This window comes from Echeneis naucrates, chromosome 13 (genome assembly GCF_900963305.1).
Source record: "Echeneis naucrates chromosome 13, fEcheNa1.1, whole genome shotgun sequence".
Taxonomy (NCBI): Eukaryota; Metazoa; Chordata; class Actinopteri; order Carangiformes; family Echeneidae; genus Echeneis; species Echeneis naucrates.
Window position 1 is genome coordinate 4,328,773 of NC_042523.1, and position 23,351 is coordinate 4,352,123.

General features: G+C 39.7%; 1 protein-coding gene across 1 annotated transcript in view; it reads right to left on the minus strand.

Moving 5' to 3' along the window:
* Positions 1-23,351, minus strand: part of sptbn4b (spectrin, beta, non-erythrocytic 4b) — a 58,005-nt gene that overhangs the window by 15,331 nt on the left and 19,323 nt on the right. Inside the window, exons 19-28 of the mRNA XM_029516843.1 lie at positions 22,841-22,999; positions 22,120-22,250; positions 21,760-21,985; positions 20,550-20,752; positions 19,068-19,158; positions 13,914-14,060; positions 3,877-4,140; positions 1,743-1,967; positions 662-751; positions 22-300 (exon numbers count right to left, since the gene is read on the minus strand). Of these exons, the coding sequence (XP_029372703.1) occupies positions 22-300; positions 662-751; positions 1,743-1,967; positions 3,877-4,140; positions 13,914-14,060; positions 19,068-19,158; positions 20,550-20,752; positions 21,760-21,985; positions 22,120-22,250; positions 22,841-22,999 (1,815 nt within the window). The remainder of the gene's footprint in view (positions 1-21; positions 301-661; positions 752-1,742; positions 1,968-3,876; positions 4,141-13,913; positions 14,061-19,067; positions 19,159-20,549; positions 20,753-21,759; positions 21,986-22,119; positions 22,251-22,840; positions 23,000-23,351) is intronic.

A 23,351-nucleotide genomic window follows, 5' to 3' on the forward strand; every position in this document is an offset into this window, starting at 1 on the left:
TTCCGAGATTCACACACTCACCTTCCCCTTTTCTTCGTTCATCATGTGCAGCTCCTGCTCGCTCAGCCAGGCTTCCACCTCAGCTGTGTCAAAATAGTACTGCTGAGCCTGGTACATTGCATCCAAGATCAGTTGCCTCCTCTCAGTCTCCGCCCAGAGCAGAGTCCACAGTTGGGCCAGCTGTTCATGTCCAGCCCTGATACAGTCAGCCTCAGGACTGCGTATCGAGGCGATGATCCCTGCTCTCTCCAGGACGTCCTCGATCCTGCTCCTGTGACCCTGCAGCTCCCGCTGAAGAGTCTGGAAGGGAAGCAGAGGACAAGGCTAGGAGAGTAGAGGTGATCCTTTTTAATGTTGCTAAAATTGGACAAGAACGATATCCTGCTGTTAAAAGAAGTACATCATACAATACAGGAGAAGGAGTTAATGAGAATAAATTACATCTTGATGTGGCACATCCTGTGAATCTGTGACATATAGACCATAACTGGCTGGCTCAAGTAAGATTAGTTAGAATCACACTGTTACTTTTTCTATATTTTAATAGAACTGTGCTGAGAGAGAGACAGGAAATTTAGGTACTACTGCATTTCAGACTTAGCCTTGATTGTATGCCCTAACAGGTGAGCCACCTCTGTCCTGATGTTTCTGCTTTCCTTACCTGATTTTTCTTCATTAGCTGCTGGACAGCCTGCAGAGTGGAGCCGTGCTCCTGAGACATGGCCATCGGGAGACGTTCTTGAACCCACAGCTACAACCATGGCAATAAAACACAGTAGTGAATAGCTGAGACTGCATGTGCTTTGCATGAAACACTGCACAAAATGTGTATATCTTATCTCTCTGAACACCAAAGTCACAAAATTGCGACAAAAAAAACTTCAGAGGAACAGAGGACTGAACCTAAAGGAAGAGAGATCATTCTAGTTTATTCAATCCACTTGGAAGTGGCTGGTTCACAGCAAGTAAACTGAAAGTGGCAGCAAAGGCACCAGTGGACAGAAACAGAAACGGAGTCTGCCCAGCATCTGCTGTGTGTGTCTTCAATACAACTTTATGGCTGACTCTAAAGAAGTGATGCAGAAAAATGCTTTTCTTATACAGGCCGCCACCCAGTGACTTCATAATAAGCAGGATAGATGTGTAAATGTACTCCTTCATATGAACTTGGGGTCATACTCAGTCTTTTTCTCATTTACCGTAGGCCTTTACCTATAACCACTTTGAAGACACAGCCTTTCAAAATCTTGATAAAACAATCCAGTATTTTTTATAGAAAAAAAATAATTAGCACTTTGAGAGATCATTTCAAGTGACTAAAAAAGGTTCAGGAGAAAAATCTTTGAAATCCTACACTTCACACACAGAATTTTTTTTCCTGACAATTAATATCAAATGCATAGTTTGAGATGATAAAAGGCAAATATTTAGTTGAATCAGATTAAAGATAATTTGTATTTTATTTGTTTGCTATAATCCTAAGCATGCTGTACATTCTAGCACAGTTTTACCACTACCATGGGGTTGAACTATTAGATCGCACCATACAGTCTGCAAATCAACTCTAAAAGCTTGACAATGTATTGTGAAAATATGAAGGATATTAATAAATCAATGAAACGCTCAGGCTGTATGATTGAGAAGACAAAGTCTACTGCATACTGAATGCTTCCTGTTTTTATTAGTGCGTGTCAGATTGTGTCACGTTGTGTGTTTGCGTCACCACTAGCGTTCTAACTCACAATCTCGTCCTCCAGGTCTCGGCCAACTTGGTGGACTTCCTTAGATGCCAGTAAGATGCGTCGTCTCTCCTTCAGCGGCTCGATTAGACGCACCATCCGGGCCTCCACAGCGGTCTGGCGCTCTGCAACTGTCTCCTTGATCTGTGTCTGCTGCGGGATTGAGGCTGCCTGCACCTGCAGCTGCCCCACCTCTGTGTACCACTCCTCCATCTGGGTCTCCATAGTCTAAGGGAGAAGAGGAGGATGGTGGGGAAGAGGGTAGAAGTTATTAAAAAAAACACAAGAAGCGAGGATGTGTTTACCAGGAGAGAGGAGGTAAGCGACAGTGAGTGAATAATATGTGGTCTTTGGAGAGAAGATGAAGACAAGCGAGTCGTAAAGAGTCACGGAAAAACAGAAACTGATTGTGAAATAATTTGACTGCAGCTCTTACATTTGATTATTAATGACAATTATTAAATAGTACATTGTTTAATTGTTTTATTAATTTTGGGACTTGAATATGTGAATATTTATTTTTTTACATTGGGATTATGATACATTTTACATTCAAGTAATTTTCTTATTACTCAACAATATTATGACATACAATAAAATGGTATGTCATTGCATTCAATTATCATCAGTGAATAAGCACACAACACAGAGTTGTGTCTCGATTTGTGCCCTGTCCAAAAAGACAGGACAATACATTCACAATCATGTACACATATTTACAGTGTCAGCAATGAAATAATTTAAGTACAATTAGTGGAATGATCACATTTAAATCAATAAAAAAATAACATTTTATATCAGTAAATATTTTAGTCATTCTAATGAACTTTGAAAATGGCCAATGTTAACTCACTGAAGGTTCAACACTTGAAAACAAAAAACATTAAAGCAAAATGAGACTAAAGATGACCGAAAGCAGCAAAAGAATAGCTGAGAGACATGAAGTGTAGTGAAGGTTACTGTACCCCTTGTCAGGATGGATGCTGGGAAGTGGAGTTTGGTTTGATGTTAAGATGATGTGGAAAAGCAGTGCTAATGGCGGCCTGTTAAAGGAAGCTGTAAGCGGCATACTGTGGGAGGAGAATGAGAGATGTCTGTTGAAATGATGAGGTAATGAGAGGATGGATTTGCGTGTCAGCCCAGCTGTGTCACATCTGCCTGCTGTTTACTGGTGAAAGAAACTGAACCCTCTGAACCACCACTGTCGGAGGTGTCGAGTTACATCCTGACATCTAACATAAAAAAATGTCCTTTTACTGCACCCTTGCCAACTTAAACTTAAAATTAAACCCACCATATGCATTTATGGAGAATACATCATGGTTCAGGCACAAGTATTGACTGTGTAAAAATTTGATAATTAGAAATGACAGAATTTTAATCCTGGTGTTTGCATGTTTTTTTTTTTTAACTCTGCACATTGCTGATCAGGCAGGTTTCATGATTCATGTGTTGGAAAGAATCTGCTTAGTGTAATACAAAAAGTTATATATATATATAATAACAAAAGTTATATAATAAAAGCCTGGGGGGGCAGTATGGCGGCATAGTGGTCAGCACTGTCGCTCCACAATAAGAAGGTTGCGGGTTCAGTTCCCAGCCTGGGGCCTTTCTGTGTGGAGTTTGCATGTTTTCCTTGTGCCTGTGTGGGTTTCCTCCAGGTACTCTGGTTTCCTCCCACCATCCAAAGACATCATGTTTGGGTTAAATCGGTGACTCTAAAAAGTCTGTAGGTCTGAGTGTGAGTGTGAGTGGTTGTTGGTCTCTATCTGTCTCAGTGTGTTGGCCTTGTGATGAACTGGCGACCTGTCCCTGATGAATGAATCAATTTGGTTTAATTGTTAACACGCAATTACAGCTGCACAATCATCATATTCTGATGATTCTGGTGATTTAATGCCTTTATTGGAAGGCTGCACTGGAAAATCTGGGGAGTTCAGGAGTTGGGGAACAATTTGGAGTCAATGATCCAACTGGCTGGGGGAGTCCAACTCGGGACTCACACACCTGTGATATGTGCTATATCCAAATGGGTATCATGTCACCCCACTAAGGCATTACCAGAACTTAAAGTGACAGTTAGTAAGCTGGAGGTTGAAGAAATCTGATTATTATTTTATTTCTTTATCCAATGTACCTGTAGTTTTTTGAGCTGCTTGTTAACAGTGGTGAGGTCTTGGCCTTGGTCCACATAGGCCAGTTGACCCTCCAGCTGGCCCAGTCTCTGGTCCAGGCTTTCGTAGCTCTGCACCAGCAGGTCTGCCTTGTTAGCCTCAAAGAGTTGGCGGGCTTTCGCCTGAGTGGTGCTCTCCAGATCCTGCCAACACTCCCTGATTTCCTCCAGCTTCTTCTGGACCACAGGACGGAGCTCTGGCTTTTCTTGCATCAGCTGCTGGCCCTCCTGGATGGACAGAAAGAGGGGGGGGGGGGGACACCCAGAGAGGGATGAGACTGGGGTAAAACACATGACATAATGCTGTCAAGGGAAACATAGATAAACTAACAAACATTGCACCATAATCACAACACTAAGTTCAACACGTTCCTTTATTGTTGCACCACAAAACAAACTACCAAACTGCAATCTGGTCATGACATTATACTTAATAAAATAAAAATCAGCCACTAGGTCTATACATAGCACCAAGAGAGTATCAAAGAATTTTGAACATGTCATAGCTGGACATAACAACATTAGTCTGTCTTTTCATCAACATACAAATTTATTCCAAAGGACACCTGAAACTTGCGTCATCTGGTCTGATAAAATTAGCTCGTGAGATTCCCACAAGAAGAATCAAGTTTCTAAACATTGATTTCTAACTGTATTGATACTGATGAGCAGAAATGACTCAACAAATGCTGAAAAGACAATAACAAAATGTAAAATGAGCAACGATGAAGAGTCTAGAAAAATCTTGTGAAAGACAGAAAGACAGATGCTGTGAGCTGATGAATATTGTTTTCATGGGCAGATTATGATTACTGTTCATCGATTAAACTGTGAATATTCTGATATGAGATGATGCAACCAAAATATTGTTACAAAAAATTTTAAGCAGTTTTACAATTTAAAATGTAGAGCTGCAAATAAACAGGCACTGGTTACACACACACATTGGACATTTTCATATATATATATATATATATATTTGTATATATATATATGTATATATATTGTGGTATCACGTAAGGAGGAGGAGTGTGTGTGTGCATGTCTAAAATGTGCTTTAGAGCAGGATGAGGTACAGAAAGGGGGCAGAAATATGAACACAAAAAGAGAGACAAAGGGGAGGCGAATGTGAGTTAATTTATGTGGCAGTTTATTCTCCACAGACAGACACACACACACACACACACACACACACACACACACACACACACACACTTTCTTTATGTACACCTGCTCCCGTTTTATTTTTGTGTTTTTATTTCTCCTCCCCCACGGTGAAAACCTTCCCCCATCCAATCGTAATTCGTATTGTGAAGGCTTTGTATGTGTGGGTTTCCATGTGTGTTTGTGTTATAGGGAATAGAGGTTATTCCCTAGAATATGTGTTACAGAGCTAGAGGAAATAGGCCAAAACGAAGAAAAAAGACATTTATCTACAGTCATTCTAAAAAGATAAAAGAAAAGAATTCACTGACCGAAGATTAAATCTAAGAACACCTTATCAAATGATAAAAAAAGCTTTTACTGTAACAAGCATGCACCTTGTAAAATGAAGGAAAGGTTTACATTGTGTCCATAAGAAGTGTAATAATGATTTAAACTCATGAGTATAAGATTCATTGTACTGCAAACTGAAATTATTGAACCCTCAAGGAAACATAAATTGCTGACTTTCCTTCCTTCTTTATTCATTTTATCATAAAAACATATTCCTGACCCAATTTTCAGCAGAAAACAAAATTTTCCAGCATTTGGGTATCAGCAGTTGGCAGTTTTGGACTCAACCAAGACATCTCGCAAAGAAAGTAAAGTAACTTTGAACAGCGACTCATTATCATTAGGACAACATCCTGCCTGACTCACTCAGATTATGATACAATCTACAGACTGAGATGGGGCCCAATGACTGGAAACCAGATGGCTCTGATACCGTAAGAAGGTTCCCAGAACAAGTACATTAACACTGAAGACAACACGGGAGTCCAACCAAATATTCCCTAAAAACAGTGTATATTATAACATAAATGTTAAGTCAGATGGTACGAAACATGTCATTTCTCACAAAAAATATTTCTATGTATTAAATATATATTCCTAATCATTTTCCGATCAATAAATACATGTACAATAAATAAAAGCATTTTTGCTTCTACTGCATACATGTATATTATATGTGAAGTAGCAATAGTTCATTTTTATTTCGAAAATGTTGTATTTCACAATACTTATGTGTCAATACATATGTTACAATAGAAAATATGTTTTGAATAAACAAACTCAAATATCCTACATTAAATGAAATGACAGACAACGGTACCACAGTGCCAGATTATGAGCACGACTGAAGAAAAAGAGTTAAACAAGATGAAGAAATGTCCTGTTTTTGTCAAAAGCACCACTAATTATCTTTTAAGAGCTGGAGTTTATTTCCAGAACAAAGAGAAAGATTATGGACACCTGAAGGACAATGCATCTGTCTGTGTATACGTGTACGTGCATGATCACACATACACACACACACACGCGCACACACACACACACACACACACACACACACAAAAACCCCAAATGAATTACGTGCAGTAGAATGAGAGCCACAACAGCACTTTTTCTGCTTGCTGCTTCTCCGGCTGCTAATCCACTGCGGTGAGTAGGTCGGCTGCGTAGGCTCGAGCAGCTTCCCCCACAGGCTCACACAGCAGCTACTCCACACTCACTCATACTCAGCCTGCCAGTTCAAAGTATCTGCTGCTAAACTAACAACAACTAATAAACGGTTGTATAACGTCCTCTTTCGTCATCATGGTTATCCGGGTGTGAACGAACGGAAAGCCCATGTCACAAACAGGGGGTGTGGTGTTTGAAAGTCAATGCCATACTAGATAGGGAGGGTTTAAAAAAAGAAGTTATCATGTTGCATTAATTGAAGAAAGGTTTGGAAATTCTCAAATACAACCTCTACTGCCTCTGATGTGTACTGATTGAACGTGGAAAAGATCTGTGTAGTGATCACTGAGGTAGTAGTTACTCTTCGGCTTGCTTTTACTAAAATGACTTGAAATTCCCAACTACTGTTTCAAGGGGACAATATAAAAAGTGTATTTATAAAAGTTGAATTATTACTCAAGTGCAGACATCCAAAACATCAAGTATTCCTGTATCTCAATAGCCCCATGGTTAAACCACATAATATCAGCTCCTCACTTTAAATCCAGTCTCCAATCACAATTTTCTGAAGTCATGACGACAACATTGGAAAAAATAAATTGATTGAAAATGGCATAGCAGAAAAAGAATAAGAAACGCTGAAGGACAGAGTGAGATGCGCTGGTAGGATACCGATGCTAACAGAGACAGATGGGTTGCCCTCATCCTGCTTCCTGCATTTTTTATTTTTTATTTTTTTTACACTTTTAACTTAACTTTGCACTAAACCAACACTGCCATTTGTTGTATATACTTTGTCCTTTGTACAAAACATTTTTATTTCTATTGCTTTTGCTTGCTATTTTGATATTTATTATGTAGAATTTGTTCTTTACTGTATATATCTTTATTCTTATCCTATGTTGTTTGATGTTTCTGTGTGTAATGCCGCTGCTACACTGCAATTTCCCAGCCTGGGATAAATAAAGTATATCTATCTATCTATCTATCTATTTATCTATCTATCTGTCTGCTCTGTGTATTACAGCAAACATCTGCTCCAGAGCTCAGGTCTAAAAAGCGGAAACAACTTTGATGCCCATTTGAGCTCTCAAATTTGTTGAATTGGTTGAAAAACTGTTGAGTCTGTGATGTTTTTCAGTTTTAAAAAAGGGAGCAAGGCAGTAACAGTGTCAGTGTTTAATGTAAGTTATTGAAACACACTTTTATGCCCCAATGTAATTGACAAAAAGAGAGAAATCCAGAACTCCTGAAATTTACTGAACTTGAACAATCACCACCTGTATTTTTTTTATCATATGTGCCCAGTTGCTTGTCCCTATGCTCAAGAAAAAAGAGGGAAGCTATTCATGTCAACACATCAGCACTACGTAGGCCATCATCAAACTTTTTTATTTTCTAGGGGTATTATTGTACGGTTCATTGTGTGAGCTGAGAGCACCCACAGCTCACATGAGATGAAAACACTGATGGGTTTCTTTTCATTTCACTGTCCTCTCCTATGTTACACTAGCTTAATGTGAGTAGGGGTAATTCATTGGGATGCTCGTGTCATGAAAAAGACATTCTTTTAGACTCCTGATCATCTTTCATTACAAAGTATTGAGAATTCTTAGAAATCTTCCCAGAATCAATAGTTGTTTTTTGATTTGTTTGGGCTTTTTTGCTGCACCGTTGCTGATGGCAAATAGATTTGAGGTTAAACGCTCCTGTTGTCCATGAAGTCAAAATGCTACCAGTAAAATAAGCCAGGCTTTGAGTTGAAGCTAATGCTAGAATGTTCGCCAAGCCTTATTAAAGACAAGGCTAGCCAAGTCAACTTCAGCTGATGAGACGTAACAACGTAGACCTGAATCTGACAAATTAAGACATTAATGAGGCCCCTCACTGTACACACAATTAAGGATTGCATGGATTGCAGCATCACCCTCTATTCAGCTCGAGTTCTATGCCTATGCCAGTTTTTTTTTTTACCAGATGGGCTAACTGCATACAAGCAGCAAAAGGAATTTTGCTGACTGCTACTACAAATTTAAAACCATCATTCACAAAACAAAAAGACAGAAACCTAGATAAGAAGCCAAACTGAAGTTTACACATTAATATAGATGTATTGTATCATTAGTTTCATTTCATTAAAAGAACACACTAATTAAAAGTTACCATTATTCACATCTTCATTAGCATGTGATAAAACACAAAGGGCCTCACGCAGAGCAGCACACGCTGGCACTGTCATCCCTAATGAATAAATGAAGGCCATTAAATATTAATAATAATGGAAGCGCGAAAGGGACAGGAATCAAAAACCCAATGAGTTCAGTATCAACTGCATAGACTATGAGGGATACTTTTTTTTTACCGTGCACACACAGATTACTCCATGTAGTCACATACGCAAACACAATCTGCTTCGAGTAAGCACATCCCCCTCTAATAGCCAGTAACTTTAGTCTGGTCTAAATCACTGCAGTTACATCCCAGAATGACAAAGGAAGCCTTTACAACTGGCACAGGACACGTGTAAAAAAAACAAAACAAAACTGGTTGTATCTGAAGTTAGAGAGCACAAACCTGTACAAGTGGCTGTAAAAAAGCAAACTGACATCAGGACTGCTCAGGTCCTCTTCGTAATGAATGCTGAAGGATTCATTTTGAAGCTTTTATGAATTTGATTTTGTCTTACAAAGCAGATATTACGTATTAAGTTTTGTGTATGGAAGCCCAGTCATCCTGCAGCTACAGAACAGCAGTTATTGATTACACACTGCATTACACATTCAGAACACTGCAAACACCAGCTTATGAAATTTGGCCCTGTGCAGATTTCCACCTACAGCTTTCGTTTGATTGCAATGCTTGAGAGCAGCTTTAGTTGGCCCTTCTGATCTCTCTTACTTCACTTCATCTTTAAATCTCAGCCTGTGTCCTGTCTAATGGAAGCGAGAGAACAAAAGGTGGTGTGGAGTAAAGTAGTGCGGGGTCATGAAAATTGTTCTCGTCATCAACATTGCCTTCAACTCCTACTGGTTTGGATTCTTTCAGTATCACTGAGGTGGTGGTGTTAGCATATCATCCTTAACATTATCAAGAGAATCTATACATAAAGGTTTCAAAACCCTGTAAACCGCACTAATAATTCATTTTCCTGAGTTAAATTAATTAAAAATAAATAGTCTATAAGTGAATATAATGCATTCCGGTCCTCCTCAATTCCTTTCCTTCTATTTCTTGCTAGTTAAATGGCACAATTCTTTTTACTTCTTGATACAATTTCTTTCTGTTTTACCAAATTTAAATGCACAAAAGGCAGGCGTTTATAAGGTCATGTCTAACATTACTTGTGTATAATGTGTATGTATACAGGACAGGCCAAACGTTTGGACACACTTTCCTATTCATTTGAATGAGAAGGTGTGTCCAAATCTTTGGCCTGTACTGTACGTGAACATGGTGAGTTACATCATCCACTGATGAAATGATGGTCCATTATTGCCGTCTGAATTGCAACTACAGTAGCAGCTGGACAACAGGAAACATGAAAAAGCTAATGAGTTTTCAAAGAGGTTCAACAGCAATCCAGATTTCACCATGACTAATCAAATCGATTTTAACAAGTTTCAGGGTGGCACTGAATGCACCAAGAGAAATCACATCACCTTAAACGTGGATTCCCAGAAATGAGGGAATTATAGCAGAAACCGAAAAACAGAATCATGGAAACCCAAAGGAAACAGAACATGTGGCCAGTGTTCATTAGGGCTTGAGACAAATCTACTTCCTCCACAAATACAGTAAGAAACTTTTACTTCTGACAGTTCAACTGTGTAATTCCAAATTCCAATGAACCAAAAGGAGTCTCGAAATAAAAAATATTGTGAACAGAAGGAGACAGGTTTCAGGTTTCAACCACTTTTTTTTTAAACCTTCTTTCTACAGACTGGTTTTTCAGTGATGCCATTTGCTTATTATTAGTGTCTTTTACTTCATTTTATGTGATTTTATTTTATTTTATCATATTTTCATCTCCTTGCTGCAACTTAACCTAAGATGCATTGCAAAGCTTTTATGGTCATGGTTGTACTAGGTATTATACAATGTCAATGAGTATTAACAGAAGTCTAGAGATTAGAGTGAGATTTTTACTCCGCTTCATACTTGAGGTTCCTCCTCATCAATTAAAAATCAAGCAGGGCACTCACTCAGATATAGTAAGATTTTTGGCCATTGATGTCTTGCTGAGGAATGAGGGAATCAAAGGGAATCAAACTTCAGTTAGTCGCATTTTTCTTTGATTGACATTCCAAGAATCAGAAACTACTGGCTAAGCATATTAATATGTCCTTAGATCATTAAGACTTTGTCTCTCTGTCCTCCAGTTTGTGTTCTTAGTCTTAAACTTTGCTGTATAACCCTGACAGAGTTTCATAAACCCAATTGACTTTAAAATGGTAAAACAACAAGTAATGGCGTATCAAATACACTATGGGGTATTATTAAGTTATCAGTATGCAGCCATACACCCATACATGTCGTATGGCTGTACACTGGGAAAGAATAAGAAAGCAGTCAGAGAGATAAGGTTAATATTCATCATAATGAAGATTTTATTATCTATCTGCACCTATTCTGAATATCAAACATGTTTTATATCAGCTGGTAGTTCAGGTCTGTGAACCACTCCAAAACAATCTGGATGATGAACAGGACCACGAACAAGCGGAACTACAGTACAGGCCAAAAGTTTGGACACGCTTTCCTATTCATTTGAATGAAAAGGTATGTCCAAACTTTTGGCCTGTACTGTACATGATGGAAATAAATATCATCTGTCAAATTGAACAGATCAGGTAACTTACTGGGGTGATTGAAATGCATTGTCTATTGTTCAATTGTTTACCATTTTGTAATTCAGCTACCCATACAGTCCAACACTACTTTAAAACCAGGATATGTCCTTCACACTAGTCAGGGCTTCTTACCAGTTTACATAAATACATCAACAATTCTCAGAGGACATAAACAGAGACACAACTGCACCATGCACTAGGACAAAAATATTCAACAATGTGTGCAAATCCTGAACTGTATTGTCATGACAAAATGGCAAATACTACAACTGTTATCTCACAGAAAATTACAAGTTGCTAAGATGAGCAACTTCAGAGACTAATATCTGCCAACAGCTATAAAGCCTCATATGATTAAAAGAAGGCCAGTACTACTGTACTTCTAAGAACACGCTGACACATTATTATCCCCAACTAACCTAAAAATGGCAATTCGTCTTCTACCGCTTATCCATTCCCCGGTCGCAGGGGGTGCATGAGCCAATCCCAGCTCACACTGGGTGAGGGTGGGGTACACCCTGGACAGGTCAGCAGTCCATCACAGGGCCAACACACAGAGACTCACACTCACACTCTACAGACCTATGGACAGTTGAGAGTCACCAGTTAACCCAAACATGATGTCTTTGGGAGGAAATCCACGCAGGCACGGGGAGAAGATACAAACTCCACACCTCTGACTTGCAACAAGGTTCACGGCTGGATTAAAATGATTTCTGGGTATATGAGACAAAGTGCAACCATTTGGCCAACTACGACAGCATACATTTATTTTGTGTTTAACACCAACCAATATCTCAATCACTATAAATTTCAGCTCAATCATGTCAAAGGTACAGAATCTATTTAGATATTAACAACGATGCAGTGTTGTACCTTGGCTTGGTTCACTCTGCTCCCACAGGGGAATCCAGTTTCAGCCGTACTCAGTACCAGACTGCAGAGGGCTGAGCCACCACCCCATTCAACTGGATTCACCATCAAAGCAAAAGTGGGACACTTAAAACTTCATAATTTTTCCTCACTACAAACCTTAAAAAGACTGTTCTTTGTGTTTCCTTGGAGCAGATATCAGACAGAAGTGCAGCCTGCTAACTAAACAGTGACAGGTTTGCTTTTCTACATGAGCCCATTTAGGTCCATCCTATCGTGTGTTTCCCAACCATTGGTTTGTACTCATCCTGGGCACTCAGAGAGACATTACGTGTGATATTTGATTTTGTACTGATAATAATCACTGTAATGCAACATGATGATTGTTATCCACCAATTGTCTACATGGCCTGATGACATGAAACAGGTGGGAAGGAAAAGCGTGGTTCGTTTTAGAAAGTTACACAGACCGAACATGAGGCTCTTTTCTCTTCTCTTCCTCTCTCTTGCTCTCTTCTTGGGATCGTAACATTTAACAGGTGGCTTGCAAATAATTTGGAGGAATGAAGCAACTTGAAAGATGCAGAAATTGATAACAGTATAGACAGTAAAGATAGCAACATAATAGCTGGCTTGGGCCATCTGCAGTTTCATACAATGCACAAATGTCATTCAATCGTCACTCTCACTGCCTCTTACAGGCCAAATAAAGGCACAGAAGTGTACATACACAAAACACTTGTGACTTTGGATGAAGCTAATAAATCCCACAAATGAGGTATGTGGAAAAGTGAACCTCCATTCAACTCTAGACATCCAGACTCAAGTTGTAGTGGGCAGTCCAACAGCACGAAGACCACCCAGATTTCCCATTTTTGGAAATCATGTTGCTGTAGAAACACTGACTAATTTAGTGAGGTCTTTGTCAGCTGTAGCTTTAGACAAGAGGCTGATGTGCTGTATAAACCTTCTTAATATTAAGGGCATCTTATCAAGACTCAGAGAAGCAGTTGAGGGGACCGGCCAGTGATGTCAAAGAGAGTGCAGACAAAAACTAACTACTTCTCTGTTTCTCTTGAAACAACAAAACATGTCTGTGATTCAGCAATTTGATGCATGATTATTCAGAGGGACAAGATGTTAAAGATTCAAATAATCTCTAGAAGAAGAGCAGAAGCACTGGTCAGGACAAAGCTTCTTAATAATTGAATTGCTATTTGCAACCTGTTTGGCACTGTCAACATTTTATTTGCAACCACAGCTAATGCATGGCACATGGCAACAGAAGGTGAGAACGCCACCTGTTGGATGGCAGTCCTTTTATGGAAAGCAAAAAAGGAGCATTCTGAAATAGAGGAGCAGTATTAAAAAAAAAAAAAAAAAAAAAGGAAAGAAAAGAAAAACTGCAACAACAAAAGAAAAAAGAAACACAAATACCATATAATGAGATACACAAACAGATATTTTCACATCGCACAGTGGCATTTTATCTTACTTCAAGGAGCAACGGTCTAATAATAACTCACTCAACACCAGAGTAAGTGAGCAAAATTGAAGCAGCAAAGTGCATCAATCAGGCTTGAACAGGTTTGGATGAGGAGCAGCACTCACCTTCTCAATTTTATCCAGCCAGTCCTTATTCTGGGCTAACTCGGCCATGAAGGCCTGGTGCTTGAGCCATTTCTTATGAAGCTTCTGGGTCTCGTCTCTGCTGCTGTCCCTCGCCATTAGCATCTTCTCGTACACCCAGTCCCCGAGCTGGACGAGAGAGACAGGGACAGAATGAGAGGGAGAGAAGCAGGCGTCAAACACAGTATAAAACTGCTGTTGTGAGGTGTTAGTTTTGTTGATATTGATTTACCCAAACGCTATAACACACAAAAAGATGCACAAAATTGTTGAAATGAAGTTTTGTCCACTAGAGATATATGTTTAATGGCACAATAGTCACACACTTACTTACACTGGCCTACATCATAATTCACACACTTATGTTTTGAATACATTCTTTACTGTGTGAAGAATTTGAATAACCACAGTTTACAGTTTAACACACTATTATTCACGCACACCAGTAACGCATGGTTAGAAAAGCAAGGCCAAACACACAGACATTAATATTATTGACGGACACCAGGCACATGTAGGCAGACAAACATTTACCAACAACCATTGAGGCAGGAGCTGTACAGACAACAGATCAGTGTCCACCTGATCAACACTCACTCACACAGTAAACAACCCACACACACACACCCCTCCACTCTCTATCAGAGCAAAATCTCCACATTCTGCACACGCAGATCATTTGCGCAAGTCAATTACACAAAGAAAACACTCCACGCCTGTGCTCACAGCATCATCAACAAATTCAGGTCAGCATCGGCACCCTCGTCATCATCATCATCATCCACCATCATTTCCACCTGCACCTCCATCAGCCATAGTCGCTCTCCCCCAGTCCAAGCGTACAGCGAGTACAGCTTATTTACCAGCAATGTTTAATAGCCCACAGGGTTGTGGCTGCTGCAGGCAGCCACTGCTATCCGCATCCTCGCTGGTCTGCTGTCACACACATGCAAAGACGCTCTTCACCGCAGACCCAGATGGAGAGAGTGTTGACAAGGAGAGGAAAGAGTCAGAAGGAGAGCCGCCTTCCGGATAGGTGAGCAACACAAAAGATGTGCTGAGAGAAAAACGTCAGCCATGGGGGTAAATGACAATAAATGCTCGATGGTGAGGATACAAGCCGGAGACTTCAGAGTCAGGCTGCACTCCCCTTTTTTCTCTCTTCTCTCTGTGCTACTGAGGACTCACTGTATATTCAACCAGGAGAGAGAGGAGGGGCAGTGGTGGATCAGTGACGATCAAAAGGATAAGAATGAGGGAAGAAAAAAAAAAAGAAAGAAAGAAAGAAAGAAAAAAAAATCCTCTTCCCTAAAACAATAAAATAGCAGGCAGCTGACGCATGGGTGCTCCTCCCCGCCTCACACTTTCATCAGGCAGGCGAGTGAGCGGATGGTAAAGAAGCGAGTGGCTGTCGAAGGAGAGACTGGATGGAGGATGAGGAGAGGGAGGAGCGAGCAGGATAGAGATTTTAGGGGGGCAGGGGATGCAGGCAGTGCCTCCAGGCTCACCGGTCATGGCTATTGATGCTGGGCTTTAAATGGCGTATAAGCGAGGGGGGGGGGGGGTGGATGAACGTGACAGCAAATAAACGGAATAACTGAAGTGTTTTTTTGTTACGTTTCTTTACAGATTGAAGCGCGCCCATCCCCAAAAACAACAGCAACGCTCACGACTTCTGTATAGCTTTCGTTTTATTCTTCCTCTCCCGCACTACTCACACACGCACTACAACCATCCCCCACTATCATCCCTCTGTTCCTCTCTGCAGCAGTCCCAGCCAGCTGTACTGTCTGTCTCCAGCTTGCCTGAAACTACTGCAGTAGTAAAGCAGAGAGAAAAGACAGATAGAGAGAGAGGGAGAGGGAGAAGAGGTTTGGACAGAAGAAAAAAATCTCGGGGTGATAGTAGTAGAGAGAGACAGCTGGTGGAGGATCGACAGAGTGGTGGTTTATCTTCAGTCATGTATTTGTAGTTTGATAGATTTACTGCGTCTCTTTTCTTCATGGTCCGGGGATGAATTTCAATCTGATGCTCCCTTTGTTTGTCATTTTAATCACCTCTTCCAGGAGACAGGTTGAGAGAGAGACTAAAATATGTGTGGTGAGTGTGGACAATCACACTCACACGTAGTGCGCAAACATGCATGAATATACACACACACACACACAGACGAGAATCATGATTACAGAGGACACAGCCCTCCATGTGACTGTAAATGAATTGAATGGTTGGGAGGACAAATAGAGAAGGAATGGGTGGGGAGGAGAGAGAGAAGTATGTTTGACATTAAAAGGGGAAAGCGACAGAAATGAAGTGAGAGAGAAGGAAATAGGGCAGCAAGAGAAGGAGGAGGAGTGTCAGAGAACGTCATCAGGCGTCATCATCACCTTGAGCTGTGAAGATACCACCTGATAAGTTGCGACATTCGATCCACTAAACCTCAGATTGAAAAATAAGAAATAAAATAAGGAAACATTTTTTTTTTTTTATAAAATTAATAACAAACTGATCCCTGTTGAGAATGAGACCCAGTGTCTCAGTTTGATTATCTGTATAAACAAAGGTTAATATAAATTCTTACACATTGTGAAAAGATGTGACTGACTAATCACTAATTTACATATTTTATAGAGTAACAAATGACATGTTCCTTCTGTCTTAAAACCTAGAAACACTTTAGGGGCCAGCATGTGCCAACATTAACTTGTGTCTGTGATCTTCTGTCTGTTTAATGCACCCTGACAGTGACTGGCCTGATAATCTGCACTATGAAGCTGGTTATCAATTAGCTCAGCTAATTTTTATTATAAGCATCACACCAGAACCTCAGGTAGAATATAATGAGAAGAAACACTGATATCTGCTGGTCACTTTGGATACAGTGACATCCAAAAGCAATGCTTAATGCTTATATGAAAGAAGGGAATCACTGTCTCAGGGCTGAAAATCCAGTTTTAAACCTGAAGATACCAAATGAAGCCAGGCCTCTGGAGACAGTAGAAACTGGACCAAGAGAAAGCATATGCTAAGTGACAACAAGAACTGCACAGATTTAATATACACAAAGACAGCAGGTAAAACAAAGCAGATGATAGACCGAACACACTGATGGCAAATAATTTCAAAGTAAAATCTCCTGCTCTCTCTCCCTACTCTACACAACTTTGCCACCCCCCATGTTTCCCTCCCTCCCTCCCTCCAACCGGTCAAGGCAGATGGCCACACCCCCTTAGCCCGATTCTGCCTGAGGTTCCTGGAAGTTTTTCCTTGCCACTATTGCCAAGTGCTTGTTCATCAGGGGATCTGTTGGGTGTCTTTATATAATTTAATAAACTTTGGTCTAGACCTGCCCTTTACGTAAAGTGCCCTGCTTTAACTATGTTATGATTTGGCGCTATATAAATGAGTCTGATTTGATTGGAAAATACAAACATTAAGTCCAAAGAGACTGTGACAAAGCTGAAATATGGGAATGGAAGAGGAAAAGAAAGAAGCCGAAGACTGCAGTGGGTGCCTAAAGAGTAAGAACAGTCTTATTATATATTATATTATATTATACTGAGACAGTGTTTGTAGCAATGCTACCTTTGTGTGCGCACTGCTCTTTTCTGGAAATAGAGCCAGAGGTCAGCTGCAAGTACAATCTGAATTCACTTTCCCCTTTTGTCCTTAAGATTGAGTCGTTCTGTGGATTAAGTGGAACAGAAAGGTTGAAGCGGGACTTTTAAGGTTATATAAGAGAAAAAAAAACAAACACATATTTTTATAATTTTTCCCCGAGTATTTTTAGATTTGGGTTTTGCTCACAGCAAGCACAGTCACAAATTCCCAGAGCAGATTACAGTGTTGAATCACCAACTGAACTCATAGCCATGTGACTGTTAACGATCCTCACTGTGCTACTCGTTATCCCAGAAATAAAACAACACAATTATGTCAAAAATCAGATATTGAATAAAAACTAAATTAACCAAACCTTCAAAATGTTTTGTATATGGTGATAAATAACACTGATGCAATGTTCAAAGCTGCTTTACAATTGAAATGGCCTAAATACCAGGCCAATAAGTATAAACGGCAGATCTAAAAACATAAATGACAGTTTAAAAATCAGTGGAAATATGTTGGTGGGAGCAGCAGTGAGAGCCAGGAGGGTGCGGGCTGGACCAGAGAAGAAAACACCATCCCAGTTAAGAGCTCAGCTTCCTACAGACTGACGCAGTGTCACTCATCCACTGCAAGCCGCACACAGGCACACATGTGCGTGTACGCCCACGCAGACACACATAAGGGAGACTCATGCGTACTGTACTTCTACAGGCATACTTTCCTCATACACACGGAAAGATAAATGAAAGATATACGGGCACACACACACACACACACACACACACACACACGCATACACATGCACACACAGTCATGGGCACAGTGAACTCTTCCTCATCTGAATTAGTGATGAGTGGCCGTGCTGCTAAATTATTAAGGAGAGCCGGAGAGAGAAAGTTGCTGAAACTAAAACAAGGTTATGGCCCAGAAAATATACTGTAGGGTCAGAGAGGAAAAACTGCAGGAGCCAGCAGAAGTGACGTGTGTGCAACACAACAGGATTTGGATGAGGCGTGGACTGACTCATTCTGGGCTTGTTTTAGCACAACACAAAAATCACAAAATCACCACCCGAGCAAAAACACTTGTGTTGCATATAATATATGATATAAGGTAAAATACTATCATGTTATATATTATATTAGGGCTAAGTTTTACTAAATTAGGCCTTTATCAGATGAATGACAAAGAGACAGAAAATGAATTGAAATGGTATTTAGTAATTTCATCAAAAACGCTACCTGATATTGCTGACAAAAGCTGAGACGAGTATTAGATGATTTTTCGAAACCTTGAACATCCTTACAGACACTGCTGATACATTTGTAACATTTACACAATGGTTTCATCAGGACAGCAAAGAAAAATCCCTGTGTTACTGCGGAACAATTCTGGGACAACTTGATGTAGGCAGAGACAGGTGTGCCAGTGCAAAAAAGAATGGATCAACTTGAGAACCAAAGAGAATCACAAGAGCAGTCAGCTGCAGCGTAAAGGAATGTGTAAATGTCTGCAGAGGTCTCCTACCTCATGACAGTCCTGAAGAAACCTCTGGAGTTCCCACTGGTCATTCAGTTTTTCCAGCCACTGCTGAGCTAGCTCTCTGTTCTGGTTTCCCCTGAAAGAGTGATTCATAGGCTTCATTTTCATATTTGAGACAGTGATATCACAATTTCTGTTTCTATTTAGAATAGATCAGATCTTTTCTATCAGGTCCCAAAATCTTGTGTACTCTGTTTTGGAACAATCAGTCCCGATGCAGAAATGTTTTTAAAGCTATAATAACGAAGAATGTTATGATGACTTCTATAGTTTTGTATTCACGATTGAACACAGTCATGTGTACTTAACAAAAATACGAAAATATGAATGCATTTGAATCCATGTTTGTGAAGAGATCATCCTTCCTTTTGATCCTGATTAGAAAATAGGATTGTTCCAAAGTTTTGCCAGGCTAGTCGCAAAAAAAGACCAATGTAATATGTACAATATTATTTTGGAAATTTATGGGCACTGAAGTATTTATGTTTTTTTTTTTTGTTGTTGTTTTTTTTTAACTCGGGCAGCAGTGTAGTTTTTATCCATGGTTCAGCGCATCAGTAGAAGTATTTTTATAATCTGTAAAATATATGTTAAAATATATAAAATAAATATATTAAATATATTTATATATATTATATAAAAAAATTAAAAAATGTGTACTTCCTGTCCTAATCATAATGGTATTCTATAGATCTAATATTTATGTTTGTAGATAACAGGTGATATTGGTCATTGAAGAACCTTGCAAATATAATAAATGTGTAATATTTTTTTCACAGAACCAGAATATGCCACATAAAAACAATCATGTTGCACTGTGTTCATTTTTTGGCCCAAAATTGATGTAAATGAAATCTAAAAACCATATGGTTCAACACATTGCTATTGTTGGACGCACTCAAATGAAAACCCCAACTGAGACACACACACACACACACACACACACACACACACACACACACACACACACACACCCCTCATCACAAAAGCCGTCACACAGATTTCACGGTCTCCTCTCAGTTCTGTTCTCAGACTGGGCACTTTCTCTTCTCTTCAAAATCTTCAGCTGTAATTATTCCTCTTATTGTTGTCATGCTGTGTTGGGATGTCTGCAGTGAGCTTTGTGCTTCATAATCAGATTAAGGTAAAGCTACCGCAGTGAGGCAAATACAAATCTGTTGATGGTCAGAAAATTTTAAGGACTGACCCGAAGAGTTTCATGTATGGATGAAGAGCTAAGAAAGGAGTAGAAAACTACTGAAGTTTAGGGTGTTTACAAGCTAGCAAGTAGAAATTGTTATACATAATTACATATTGTCATTTAAGTAAAATTCCCAATCCAAACTTGAAAATCTTGAATACTTCGGTAGTTTTCCTGCTATTTGAAGCAAAATTGATAGATATTGTCTTAAAGTCAGACTCAGTCTTGGCTTTAATACAGCTCCCTTCTGTTTATGCGTTTGCTACCTGTTGGCGATGGTGTTGATGCGCTCCTTGATGCGTTCAGAGTAAATGTTGCTCTGGCTGATCAGACTCTCTCCGGCCTCGATCACAGCCTTGATCCTGTGCAGGTTTAGCTCCATGGTGGTGGTGAAGTCCTTGTGTTTCTTTATGCCTGCTTCCACTGTTTCCACCGTGGTGGGCAGCTCCACGTGCGCGAGCGCTGATTCCTACAGGATGAAGGTGGAAGCTGTGAGCTGATTTTTACATTCAGGGAAGTCAGGAGATTAAAAGGAAAAAAGAAGAAAGATCAGAAAAAAACTTGGATCCCCAAGCACAAAGAGAGTATAAAACTGCCTAATCCTCAAAGTTTTAATTTTTTACTTTTATTCTGTTAAAAAATGTCTTTTTTCAAAACAGAGGAAATGTTCAGGCCAATACACAGGCTCTTACACACACATACACAAAAAACAAACGGCACTGAGAGTTTATACATCATAAAAGAAAACGCCACACATCTTGGTAAATATATTCGCTAACCCCACCCAGTCCAGTCTGATAGTATCATTAAGCCTGTTTAGAGACATGTTCATGTGGACACCAGGTTGTTTGTTCACCGTGTCATATGTGTAGATGGTGGTCTGTACTCACTGCAGTGAGTACAGACCACTGCAGTGAGTAGTGAGCAGTGAGTGCAGTTATAAATGTGTGTAACACAGAGCTACTTCGACTATGTTACTGGCCAAAGATGAAAAGACGAAAAAAACAAAAAAAACAAAAACATAGCAAAGAAGATTTTTGTTACAGTCAGTGGCAGACAAGTCGTGACAAACATCACCTAAAAGCTACGATGTAGTTACAGATTCTTACATGTTCTAAATAAAAGATGCATTTATCTCTAAAAGTCATTTGACAGAACTTTTATAAAGTCTTTGATGCAGTGAGGTTGGAGCAAATAAAACTTTAACTACAATGTACAACAGGTAAATGGTTAATTGTTAATCAATTACTACACATTAGACAATTCACATTATCGCTAACTAGTCAAATTAAGTATTCATGTTGTCTAGTTTTGGTCATGTTATCACCAACAAATAATAAGATTAATCTTTTAGGGACTATGACTGTCTGTTTCAGATCAATCCATCCAAGAGTTTTTGAGACAATTGTATCTGAAAGAAAGTGTTAGACTGACAGACATCCATCCTAAAGAAAGGGCACTCGGTCTTCATCTTACCTGATTATTCAGGAAGGATTCTGCCTGTTTAACATCTCGCAGGAACAGGTGGAAAATGTGAGCCTGGACCAGAACTTCCCTCCTGCTCTCCCACATCTCCAGCAGTTTGTTCCAACCGACATCGAGTTTCTGGAGCCACTGCTGCAGGGCGGCCTGGGGAAGAGGAGCCTCCTCGGACTCCAGCAGTTCGTTCATGGCCTGCAGGCGCTCGTAATCCTCTTCATACCTGCACAGACAACCAACAGAGACGACCACTTTCTGAACACCTTGATATTTTTTAGGCCCTTTTAGGGGGCTCATTCTGAGGATTTAGTAACAGGATGATAAGACAGAGCATTTTGTTGTTGTTGAATAACCTACCGTCCTATCTCCTCCTTGAGGGCAGCATGTTTGTTGATGAGTCTCTCTGCCTCTTCCAGGTCATTGGGCAGCTGCTCCGAGGCTGCAGAGGTTTGCGTCTGGACCAACCAGGTGAGGAATGAGTCTAGATCCTGACATGACAGAGAGGACGATCATTTATATTTTTTCAATTCTATGATTAGGCTACGCTTGAGATATTTTTACATGCAAATAGAAAATAATCTGAAGCCTATTGAGCACAACCATGCACAGCATTCAACTTTTCTCTGCCTTCTCTCTTTTCAACATGATATGAAGGCAGATCATGCAGTTTGTTTCCAGAATACCATTTGAGCCAAGATTTTACTGCAAATAGATTCCTTAAAATGTGAAATTTACTTCCAACAACAAGCAATTTTTCAAACACATTTTTTTAAGTTTCTCTTGTCTCTTTCTGAAGAGAGCCCCAGAAAAAAGATTTAATCTTACTTTTAAGCACATTAAAGTATTAAATGTTTTACTTGAATGACCAATAGGTGACATTTCTGTTGCTCTGTACGAGTAATTACCAGAACACGGTGTGTTTTCACGAGTCGAAGATTTGTAGTAGTTTTGAAATATCAGTTACGGGCTACAGTAGTGTCAGAGGAAGGTAAGGGATAGCGTGAGATGGAGAGTCAAACTGTTTTACTGTCTGCTCAGAGGGAATAAGTGTGATAGATTACTTTCTGATGGGCTGTACCTGTATGAAGCTTTGCAGCCTGCTTGCAACCATCAGCGAGTCCTCACAGCCCTGCAGGGTGCGTTTCAGCTCCTCCCACTCCACACTGATTCCATCAAATGGCACGAGAACCTCCATGGTCCGGCCGGCGTGAACGGTGGCCAGATGTTCAGCCTCCTCCTACATCACCAAACAGAGACTTAAGATTAAGGTGATTTAAATTTGCAGTTTTTACAAACACTATTTGTCAAAACAATTTTCAGGAAGAAATGACAACTTTTCAATCACAATGCACATGACCACACATGACCAACATAATATCAGATCACCTTTTATATTTGTTGATTTATTCCAAACTTCCAAGAGCAGTAACAGTTATTTGTTTGTAATGAACACTTACATATATATAAAAGACATGAATGGAGAAATGAACATGCAGTTAAAATTATTAGCTGAGAAAAACTGAGAAATAAAGAGAATCCAACTCTGCTTTTGTTTCATTTGTTTGTGATGGAAATTATGCAAAATTCTT